Below are 12,364 nucleotides of genomic sequence, written 5' to 3'. Positions count from 1 at the left end.
CTACATAGATCCCCTCCAAGTGGTTGACATTGGTAGCTGGGCACCATCTAATTCTTCTGGTCTCATGGTCATGTAGGCTGAGAATCGCATGGTGTACTAGTTGCTTGGACTATTTGTTTCCATGTGTTTTTGGTTTCCTTAATTCTTCTTTACTCTGGATGAGGAGAGACCCATCGTTGCATCTAGATGGCTGCTTGCAAGCTTTTAAGATCCCAGTTGCTACTCATTTTGGACTAACTTTTGTCAGTCCTTCGTCCAAGGGATTGACCACTGTCCCTGTTTAAACTGAAACCAAACTGACTGCCATCGAGTCAAATCAGACTCATAATGACCCCTCCTTGGGTTTCTGAGGCAGTATCACTACGGAAGTAGATTTTCCAACCTTTCTTCCCAGGAGTGACTGGTGGGTTTGAACCACCAGCCTTCTGGTTAGCAGTCAAATGCCTTAGGCACTACGAACGACACCAGAGCTCTCAAGGCTCATTTCTGTTGTAATTTTCAGGTCCAGTCTGTGATTTTTGTGGCTGAGCCAATAGCATATGTTCTAGTAACATGCATTATTCCTTACTTATACATATGACATTATGATATAGCACATTTTAATATATCCATTTCACATTTCACTCAATTCTAGAAACATTATTTGTTATAAATACATGTACTAATCCTTACTATGCATTATATAAATTTTTTACTTGGTATAGCTCTGTATATAATAATTTTGGTAAGATTAACTGAAATTTGTGACTCTGTGTGTGTATGTGTATGTATATGTAATCTCTATCTGTGCATCCCAATTGGATCTGGCCCTTTGGTTTGGGAATGTGTGTGATGTCTCTATGGGAGCTGCTTGCACTTAATTGAAAGCCCCAACTTTTTTTGACTAAAACATAGGCCTTTTGTTATTTATAACTTGACTTAAAGAGTACATGTGCTTGATTTTTGCTTTGTTGAGTATACAGTATAAGTATTAATATATACATTACCTGTTACTAATACACTAACTTTTATGTTTGTTCTCCAACTCGAAAATGAAGTTATCTATTAATAGATAAAGCAAGTTAATTGATATTTATCTTGACTGGATTATAATCTCATGTCAGAGTTTGTAAAATCCTAGTTCATCATCTTTCCATCAGCGGATGGGAAGTTTGGCACTCCAACAATTGGCAGTCAAGCTGGAACATTTTCTATACTTCAAGAAAACCTGAATGTTCCCATCTTTTGCCATAATTTTGTGTCTTGAAAGAGGAAAAGTGGATGAATTAATGACAAAGGCCTAAAGTAGACTTTAGCATTCATTTCAGCGAATGAATGAATACTAATTATCAGTAGTATGGTAGAGCTGTATGTGCCAGGCACTGTCCCTCAGTTAATTCTCATAAGGGCTCTAAGGGCATATTAGAGGCCCTTAGAGGATGCTTAAGCTGCAGTCTAGGGATCACACTTGAGAATCATTGGTATGGTGGTTAAGAGCACCATTAGGGATCTCTGGTGGCATAGTGTCTAAAGCATTTGACTGCTAACCAGAAGGCTGGTGGTTCAAACCCACCAGCCATTCCTCAGAAGGAAGGCTGAGAAATCTACTTCAGTAGTGCTACTGCCTTGGAAACCCAAGGAGGTCACTATGAGTCAGATCCAACATGATGGCAGTGTGTTGCATTTGTTTGTTTGTAAGGGCCCATTAAACCTTAGGGTGCTGAACCCCATCCCCAGAGTTTCTGATTAGAGAGGGCTGAAGTAAGCTGAAGGATTCACATTTCTTACGAATTCCCAGATTATCCTCCCAAATTTGGCAGCCACAGCCCTTGGTTATACTGTACGCTGCCTGATCAGTCTAGGCTTCTGTTTCTCACCTGGAAAATGAAACAACCCATTCTAGCTCTAAAATTCTGATAAAGAAAGCACCAAGAAAGAAAAATATTGGTAACTTAGAGCTCAAATGATGCTTTTCAAATATCCATTTAAATGAAGTGGGGGTGGGAATCAGCCCTCTAGAGAGTATAATTTAAAAATAAACCATTCTAGCTGAGGTAAATGAAGAAAAAATATGGAAATGTGGTCCAGAAATATCTGATTTGATTATCTCAAATACAAACTGTGTAAACTCTTCACCCTCACTGTTATCCTATGTTCTGGAATATGTGGGGTGTCTTCAGTCAGAAAAGTGTTGACTTATTTTATTTAAAGTTACATATTCACATTATACTTCCATTGGCCAGTGCTACCCTAGAACTTTCATTTATTTTATTTATTTATTTTTAAGTTCTGATACAGGCCAACCTCACCCACAGAAAATACCAACATGATGATTAAAAGATTGTAAGAACCTTTATGAACTTTTTAAATGGGCCTGAAGGTTATGAGGTACTTGAGAAACTTTAAAAGAAATAGTTTTAAAAATAGGTTTCCTCTTTTATACAACTAGAAGTTTAAGAATAAAGAACTAATTCATTGAAATTTTTAAAATTGACATATTTAATTTTTATTTCAAACATTGAAAGATAACTTAGTACTTTGTCATTTTTGTTTTTCAGAAACCTTTAGAAAGTCATCACTTGGCGATGATGAAACAGATAAGGAAAAGAAAAAATTCCTGGGATTTTTCAAAGTTAATAAAAGAAGCAATAGTAAGGTAATAGATTAAATATGCATATGATTATGCATTAAGCAAAAATAATTTCTTGAAATATCTATACACAGCCTATCTTGACATTTTTCCAAATAATTATATTTAGGAATATTAATTCCTTGGTAAAAGGAAACCTATCATTATGCACTGAAATGAATGATTTGCATTTCCAACCTTGATCCCTTAAGTAGTGATCTTGGGTGACAGTGTTTTATTTACTGGTACATCACAACGTTGATGAGCTCCAGAAGGCAAAGGCCATGAGCCCTTCTTCTGCCTGGTATATACTCAGTACTTGTTGTTGTTGTTGTTATGTGCCGTCGAGTTGGCCCTGACTGATAACGACCCCTTCTTGGGTTTCCGAGGCAGTATCATTACGGAAGTAGGATTGCCCAGCCTTCCTTCTGAGGACTGGCTGGTGGGTTTGAACCGCCAGCCTTCTGGTTAGCAGTCAAGTGCCTTAGGCAGTATGCTACCAGAGCTCCTTACTTAGTACTTGGCATGTGATTAAAACTCAATGAACATCCCTTGCAAAAGTGAATGAATGAATGTATATGTCAAGCAAGTCACACCTAATACCACCTCCAGAAGAGGAGTCCCATCACCTCTTAGGGTCACCAAGAAAGACATGACTCACACACAGGCAAAGATTAGATCAATTCTTTAGTCACATAGAGAAGAGACAGAGCAGTGTCAGCTTCAATACTGGCAGTCAATCCTCCAAGACCCAAGGAGAAGGTTTGCATGCATCTCCTCTCTGTCGTGAATAGATATAGATGTGGGTTTGGCCAGTTGGCATATAAGCCATCCCTGGGAAAGTTGACATGTTCTCAGGGAAAAAGAAATGGGTTTGCTGATAGACCACTGCCTGCTATGGAATGTGTTTTGTATCAGGAAGTTCCAGAAAAGGGTGTTAGTCCATACTCTCATCCCATCCAAGAAGCCAGGCCCACACACCTGGTCCTAAGTTCAAAGTTCATTTGTGAGTAACAGGAAAAGGTGACAGGTTGTACTTGGATTGCCCCCTTCCTTGGCATATTACAGCCTTGAAAATCCTATGGAGCAGTTCTGTTCTGAACACGTGGGGTTGCCATGAGTCAGAATTGACAGCAAAAAATAACAATAACATCATTCCTATATGTGATTGGAAGCTTCAAACTTTGTTTACCATAAAGCCTTGAGGAGCTGGACTTAAGGACTCTTATAAACAACAGTAGCAGTTCTTGGACTGGTACATTTGCTAGTAATTGTTAGATGTTCTTTGGCCCTCCCAATTCAGTTTGATAATATACTGCATGATAAGTTCATTTTATGGATCTTTTTTTTTTCCTTTACTAATTAAATCTTAGGAGCTCTGGTAGTGTAGTGCCTAAGGCACTTGACGCTAAACAGAAGGCTGGTGGTTCAAACCCACCAGCCACTCCTTGGAAGGAAGATGGGGCAATCTACTTCCATAATGATACTGCTTCGGAAACCCAAGGAGGGGTTGCTATGAGTCGGGTCTGACTCAACAGCAGATAACAACAACAACAACAATTAAATCTTAAAATCTTATTTTGCATAGTGTCATAGAGCTGTGATTAAAGTAAAGATTTTTACTGTGACTCAAGATTTTTAAAACCATAAATGTCTAATAACCACCAAAAAAAGGCTTGTTATGCCTATTATATATTTTAAAGGTATATTTTCCTTATATCTAGTAGTATTTTTCTTACCAATAAATGAAACAAAAAATAAAAATACATTCTAATAAACATTATGCTTTAATACTGTAAGTTTAATTTGAAACTTTTCATGATCTATGTATTTAAAAAGAAGCAAGAAGAAAAGTGTATTCACATTTAGGAAGCACCCCTGCTTCACTGCAGAGATCTGGGCACCTGCACAGGAGGCCTTTCATGAGTGATGGCCTCTGCTTTCCAGGGGTCTGTGGAGTCAGCATGGTAATTCACCCCAGGTTTGCAGAAGAGGACAAAGGAACTCAGAAAAAGAAAGTAACTTGCGCAGGGTCCCAGGATTAGGTACAAGGTCTGCCTGACTGCAAAGCCAGTACTTCACTGACTCCCAGCAGTGCAAAGCCCAAGAGGTCACAAACCTCTATTCATGTTTTCTTTCCTCTCCTGATGCTTTGATTATGATTTTGTGATTCCCTTATTTATTAGTGCCTATATGCATTTTTCCCTTTGTTTTTGCTTGTCCTTGGAAAATCTGTGTTCAATGGTTATTTCTCTAAAATCATTTGAGTTTTTATTCTCTGCTGTCCTCTCCTCTCCTCTCTTCTCTCTCTGTTCTCCTCCCCGTTTCTCTTCTCTCTTTTCATTTCCTGTTAGGATTACTTGAATTTTATGTTGAATTTCCCATCTCTCTATAATTTTTTTTTTCCTGAAATTTTTAAAATAAATTTTCTGGGACTTCATTCATCATTGTGCTTCTTGGTCTTCCATTTCCCAGCAGATTTTTTACCATTTCTTCATTCCTCACACTTAGATCTCAAGCTGTTGTTGTTATTGTGTCTTCTTTTGACAAATAAAACTACCAGCAAAGTAAGTAAAATATAATTTAGAAATGCTTCTGTTTTAAGCAAAATAGGTAAAGGAGCCCATGTAGTTAGAGATTTGAAAACTTCTTAATTTGGTTTCTGAGTTCTTGGGGAGTCGTGCTGTTGAAGTAGTATGAAAACAATCAACAAAGGATGACTCATCAGTGAAAATGCCAAACATGATAAAGTCCAGTCCATTGATAATGAGTAACTTTTCTGTCCTGACATACTCTGTTTTTTCTCTGTCTTGAGCCTGCAATATTTATTTTTCATTTTTATGTACCTCATCTTTCATTTATAGCTTTATCTCTCATCTATTTTATTTTGTTCCATACATCCCTTATATGGTCTTATCTTTATTGGATTATTATATTTTACATTAACTTCTATAATTTGTTATTTTCCCTCTTTTTTTATTATAGAAGATATTGTACTAAATACAACCTCATTTACTCTGTCTAGAAACTTGATGGAAGAGATATTATCTACCCACTTTACAGGTGAAGAAACTGAGGCTAAGCAACTCTTGAGTTAATCATAGTATCAGTAAATGCCAGAATTAATTAATGTTAGAATTCAAACCCAGATCTGTCTTTCCAAAGTCCTTGCTCTTAATTACATTGTAAGTTACTTAATCACATTGTATATTACCTAACAAATCTTAATCCCAATTTCTTCATCATATAATAGAGAATTTGGCATAAATTATTTTAAAAACATATCCTATGATACCATATGGTCTGTCAACCTTTCAGTAAGTAGAACACTGAGAAGGGAGAAATATCAAGGTATTTAGAGCTAAATTGGCTTCTTACTATCTTTTCCTAAAAAGGGAAGAAAAACATATATGTGTATATATGTATGTGCATACATGTATATAAATATGGCATATATATATGTATGTGCATGTCTGTGTATGTGTGTCATGTATATGTGTCACTGGGCAATGTGCTTAAAAGGGATATCATTTGGCTGAAGGAGACAAGAACAAATGTCTTTCCTTGTTTTAATGTTTTGAAAATGTTCGATAATTTTGTGTCATTTTGACATTATTTACTCTCTTAATACAAGGATATAAGAATCACGTAAGATCTAGGTTAATAATTGGATCCTTAAGTCATGTCCTAGCAGGCCAGGTTGGAGCCTACAAATTGTATTTTTAATTTGCACCTCAGGTGATTCTGTTACTTGTGGGCTACAGACTATAATGTGCAAAACATTCTATTAAAAAATGAAATGAGATACCGTTAGCATTTCTCTTTTACTGATTGATAGGGAGTTATTTGGTGAATTAGTTCTACATATACCCAATCACCTATCAGTGTAGTGAGTGGTAAAACTGAATTCAAAACTTAAAAGTCCTCAAAACCCAATGAATTACTTGGTTTGTAAGGTGTCTAGTTCTATCTGCTCAGGCCGACTTAGGTTTTAATGTTTCTTTCTTTCTTTTTTTTTAAGCAAAAGAACTTCTTTTGGGGAAAGGGAAAAAATAACAAAGTATTGATCTTGTCAGTCAGTGAGCACTTTAGTTAGGTGCCATTGTAGGATAGCTTTCAAGTCCAGAAACTACAGGAACTGACCATGGACTAAAACTCTGTAGGTGCAGGTTCTTTTGCCTTGAAGTATAGCCATGCTGACATCTTTGCCTTAATATCTGCTCAGGATGACATTTTTTGTCTAAACTTACTTGCTCATGGTGACAGAGCTTGTGTTCCAGGGCACATCCTTGTGTTCCAGGCTAAACAGCTTGGGCGATCAGGTATGAACAGTGATGAGGAAGGCTCAAAGTCAGCATGGGAAAAAGGGTGGAACTTGTGTATTAGCACCCCAGGAGGTGCTTTTCCAAACTTGGCAGAACTTCTTGCTGCTTTGCATAACCTTCTAGAAAATGAAATTATTATTGATCCATTTAGAATGACCTTTTAGTAGTCTAGGCAGATTCACAAAGCTGGCAATAGTTTCTTTTTTAGTTGTCCATGATACATTTGACAGATGTAGAATGTGTTAGTCACTAGCTAGCTGCCTCTGCTCTGGTCAGCATGATCAGGAGAATTCATTAGCCTAACTGAATTTATGGGAGCTCTGGTAACGTAGTGGCTAAGGCACTTGACTGCTAAACAGAAGGCTCGCGGTTCAAACCCACCAGCCACGATGGGGCAATCTACTTCCGTAGTGATACTGCCTCGGAAACCCAAGGAGGGGTCGCTATGAGTCAGGGCCAACTCGACGGCACACAACAACAACAACAACTGAATTTACAGGAGCTCTGGTAGCATAACGCTAAGGCACTTGACTGCTAACCAGAGGGCTAGTGGTGAACTATCAGCCACTCCTCGGAAGGAAGGTTGGGCAATCTATGTCTGATACCACCTCGGAAACCCAAGGAGGGGTCACTGTGAGTCGAGGCCAACTCGACAGCACATAACAACAACAACAACTGATTTACACTTTTAGAAATTACTTTCATACATTATCATCCATAGCCTGATGTTTTGGACCCAGACAGAGCTGTTTTCCAGCCATGGATCTACCAGTTACTAACTGCGACCTTACAGAAAACATGCAACCCTATTACTTTAATGTTTTGCTCATGTAGCCTTTGAAAGAATATTTTAAAACTGTATGTGACCTCACATTTTCAAGTTGCTATTTAAATATTTCTTTATAAGCTTAAATACATAAAAGAATGTAATTCAAAGCATGTAGTAAATACTGACATTTAAAATTTATCTAATAAATGCTAGATACTCACTATCACCTTTATAAATTACACAGGTAATCCCTTCTATTAGAAATTTTGTATTATTCATTTTTTCTTGATTTCATATTTCCATCCCAGTTCCCACATAATTGTTTTTCTATTCAGTACATATTTTATGCTTAAAATATTTTATAGATTAACAGATTATAGGATTTTTATATTTGAATAAGAATTCTAACCTTTGGAATTTCTGGCAAATAAAAACATTTATCTAAATTATTTTTAAATTTTATGTAATCATAATCATCTAAGTAGAAAAATAATCTAAATTGAGTTCTTAATACAATTGCAAAATAAATCAAACAATATATAAATATATTACTTGTGCAGATATATTTGTTAAACAAGAAAAGTACTTTTTTTCTCAAAAACACATTTTTTACTTAGCAGAGTGGTGATTTGTGTTTCATTGAGTCCCCGTGTCCATTAATGAACATGACTTATATATGAAATTAGAAAAAGCTCAACATTAATTCTGTACCTTTTTTCATTTTTATTCATATGAGCATCAAGAGAACTTTTTTACATAAGTAATTATATGATTGTTACAGCAGTCTTTTAATTCTTTAAAGTCTTTTTGAATAATCTGCTGAAAATCACATAGTTATCTACTATCAGAAATTATTTTGCATGATCTTTTGTCTACGCCTGATTAAGTTATCTTTTAAATTTGTCAGTAGCAAAGATTTGGAAGCCATCTGACTTGCAAAGGAATTTGTTGTCTAAGCACTAGTGTTGCTTACTTCTTGGAGAATAAGAGAAAGAAAAAAAATACCTTATCAAGATTCATCAAATGATAATTACACTCCTTATTCCTTTGCTGATAGGTATCTTTTATAAACCTAATGTATTATTATAATGTTTGAGAAATTTGAAATATTGTTAGTTTTCACATACTCTTACCAATACAGTGTTTTTTAAAGAAAAATCTTTATGAAAATCATATTCTGAACTTTAAATATATTTTTGCAAAAATCTTGGGTTTATGGACAATGTCTGCATATAAGCTAGTTGGCAAAATAGCCCTTATTCCACCAAAAAGCCAAATCAGATTTACTTTTTGCTTTAAAAAAATGTGTAATTGCTTTTTTTTTATTTAAGATAATGTGTGCATGTGTGTCCTCATCATAATTATTTCAGTTCTGAATGTAAGAGTAGTTGTTTTAAGATATTCTCATATCCTCATATACAACTTTAAAAACATATTACCTTAATACTCTTATTACTATTTTCCTGCTTAAAAAAAAAAAAAAAATTATTGTGCTTTGGGTACAAATTTACAAAGCAAATTTGTTTTACATTACATTACATAGTTCACGTACATTTGATTTCACACCCCTTTACCATCCCCAACCAATAAAAACTCTTCTCTCTTCCTGTGCTGTGATTACCCTCTGCCTGTGCCCTTCTTAACTATGAATTCCTATCTGTCCAGCTCTCCTCTGTGTGAATGTTGCACCTCTGATGTTTCATGGATGATTGCTCTAAGGTGTATATTTCCCTAGAGTCGGTAGGTGCATCACCCTGGGGTAGATATTCTGCCCGTAGGTCTTTCTACTGTTGGGCTAAGGGCCAATTCATGGGAGTGAGTCCATTTCTAGGCCTAAAAGGTAACCCAGGGCCATAATCTTGGGTGTTCCACCAGACTCTGTTCGACCAATAATTCTGGTCATTTTTGTGTTTTTGAATTTTATTCCACATTTTTCCTCCCACTCTATCCAGGATCTCCAATTTAGATCCCTTTCTGAGTGGTTGGTATTGTTAGCTGGGTACCATCTAGTTCATCTGGTCTCATCAGGATCATGAAGGCTGAGGTCCTCTTGGTCCATCTTATCCTTGGACTAGTTGTTTCTAGATGCCTTTGATTTTCTTCACTCTTCTTTGATTCAGATGAGAGGAGACCAATAGTTGCATCTTAGATGGCTACTTGAAAGCTTTTAAGACCCCAGTCGCTACTCACCAAAATAGGTTGTAGAACAAGATTTTTATATATTATGTTGTGCGAATTGAGCATGATGTCCCTCAAGACTATGGTCTTGAGTTAATGCCTTCTGAAAATCAGATACCAATTCCTGTGGCAGCCAAATCTGTTTATGAATGAGAGTGTTTCCAATTTGAAGCAGGATTTAATGCCCAAACCTGGCCACTGAGGCTGCTCTTGAGCCTCAGTGATGCAGCAGCCTGTCCATGGAAATATTTAGGACCATTCCCACATGAACCCATGAGTCAGGGGCTGACTCAATAGCAGCTAAAAACAACAACAACAATATTGAGTCCATAACTTGAGGAATCCTGGGCTACCCTAACACCCTGATGTGGACTGGTTTAGGGATTTGGATCATTATTTCTTTTCCACAAAATCAGAATATTAAACTGTAAAGCATGAAGTAGATCCAAAGAACAGTTTTCTCATCCCACACATATGGACATTGAGATAGGAAGGTGAAAATGTCTGTTATAGTCTTGCTGCTGATCAGTGATAAGATGAGGAGCTCTCAGATCTTCTGTCTGCATCCATAGCTCTTTCCCTAAACCATGTAAACAGGAGAAATATGATATGCACAGGGATGGAGCAAGGTCCTTAAGTCCTTAAGTTAATTTGTAATTCAGCACACAAGAGTGCAAAAAATAGAAAGTGTACTAGTTGGGAGTTAAGTGCCCCAAATTCTAATGCTGCTTCTGTTAGTAACTATAGGACACTGGGCAAGCAGTTAAGCCTTTCTCTGTAAAATGAAGTGTTGGAAGTAAGGGACATTTCTTTTCTTTTTTTTTTTTTTTTTTAAATACCGTCTTCTAGAAATTCTTGACTGTTCTGAAGATTATCAATATAGATAACTGGTTATGCTGTATAGCTTGTTACTGTAAAATTAGAAGTCTTTGGTGAATTATTTTTATGAAATCATTGCCTCCATTAGAAAGAAAACCATCAACAGAGTTCTCTGAGGAGGTGTTGTCCCTTTGTCCTGTTACATCACTTTTGGAAATAATTTTGTTAGTACAGTGTTTTGTTCTCAAGAATGGAAGGAGCCCCTCCCTAGTTTTGAAGTGAGTTCCATATCAAGTTCTAAAACATAGATTTCTGGAATCCAGGCTGAAGTGGTCCCCAGGCTCAAGGGAGGATGTCATCTACCAGATGCACTGGGCCCTTATGAAAGATACTACAATGTCTGTAGGGGTCTAGCATTTAGGAGTCCAGAAGTTTCTAGGGATACTTACCAGTAAAAACACATTTTGGAAAAGTTATTAAAAACTAAATTGTGAAGGAAATTCTGTCATTTTAGCTGCCCTACTACTATACTCATTAGAGTTCCTCTTCACAGACAGCATGTAGGGGCTTGTTGAAAAAATCCCCACCTCAGGGAGAGGATAAAAAATTTAAAATGTTTACAAGAAGTGTATGTCAAGTCAGTTCTGCCACATGGTGTCAGTGTCTTCACAGGCACAGCGAATCCACCTGAAACTTGATAGTCTTGGCCAAAGAAGTTAAAATTAGCTTTGTTTATGGAGTGTTCACAAATCTAGAGCTGGAAAATACATTCCAGGGGCTGAACCACATGTTTGTGATGCAGAAGTAATTTTTGTTATAAATCAGCTTTGTAGAGATATTTTATTTTACAATCATAGCTTGTACCATGTGAAATTGTTTTATATTCAAAATTATAAAACAAATAACATATGGAAAGTTTTAAAAGTGGGGCGGGGTAATCACATAGAATGCCTACAGTCTTACACAATTTATTGTTACTTTGTGTATTCTCCCAAGTCTTTCTGAAAAAGTATGTATGCATTTTGACTTACTAGGGTTTTGCCTTTTTTTTTTTTTCCTAGTTAGCATCACATCATTTACAGTTTACCTTGGACAGCATATTCTCTTAATTTTGTTAAGGTTGTATGATCTTACATAAAGAAGAACAGCATAAATTTTGTTTACTTGGATTTGGATTCTGGCTTCAGCATTTAGTAGCTTTGTAACTTCTTAGAGTCCTATCTTCTCCCTATGTGCAATGGAGTTTATAATCATTACCACTAAGGGTTCCTACAATGATGAAATAACATAAGATTGAATAATTGCAGAGCACAGGAATGAGCTCACAGTTTGCACTCAATAAATGTTGCATCTCTGTGCCCTATTATTTGTTCCTTCTTATATATATTACTTTAAATAATGTGATGATAATTCTTGTCCCCAAAGCCTTCTTTACATTTGGGTGCATGATCCTTGTGAATGATACTTGCAAAGGAATTAGAGAATCAAAGGGTATAACAATTTTATAGCTTTTAGTAGATTGTATGTTACCACATTGTTTTCCTAAAAGGTTGTTATGTATACCATATTTTGCAAATATAACATGCCTATGTAAATAATAGGAGCTCTGGTAGCATAGTGGCTAAGTCACTTGCCTGCTAACCAGATGGCTGGCGGTTCAAACCC

At 36.3% G+C, this 12,364-nt stretch overlaps 1 protein-coding gene across 1 annotated transcript in view; it reads left to right on the top strand.

The window, feature by feature from the left end:
- The window catches only part of COBL (cordon-bleu WH2 repeat protein), a 374,456-nt gene that overhangs the window by 53,102 nt on the left and 308,990 nt on the right, over positions 1-12,364 (top strand). Inside the window, exon 5 of the mRNA XM_042781403.1 lies at positions 2,538-2,635. Within this exon, the coding sequence (XP_042637337.1) occupies positions 2,538-2,635 (98 nt within the window). The remainder of the gene's footprint in view (positions 1-2,537; positions 2,636-12,364) is intronic.

Source organism: Orycteropus afer, unplaced genomic scaffold (genome assembly GCF_000298275.1).
Source record: "Orycteropus afer afer isolate SDZICR_OR568_19922 unplaced genomic scaffold, OryAfe1.0 scaffold00115, whole genome shotgun sequence".
Lineage (NCBI taxonomy): Eukaryota > Metazoa > Chordata > Mammalia > Tubulidentata > Orycteropodidae > Orycteropus > Orycteropus afer.
The sequence above is the reverse complement of the archived record's forward strand: the minus strand, read 5'-3'. Positions and strand labels throughout refer to the sequence as shown.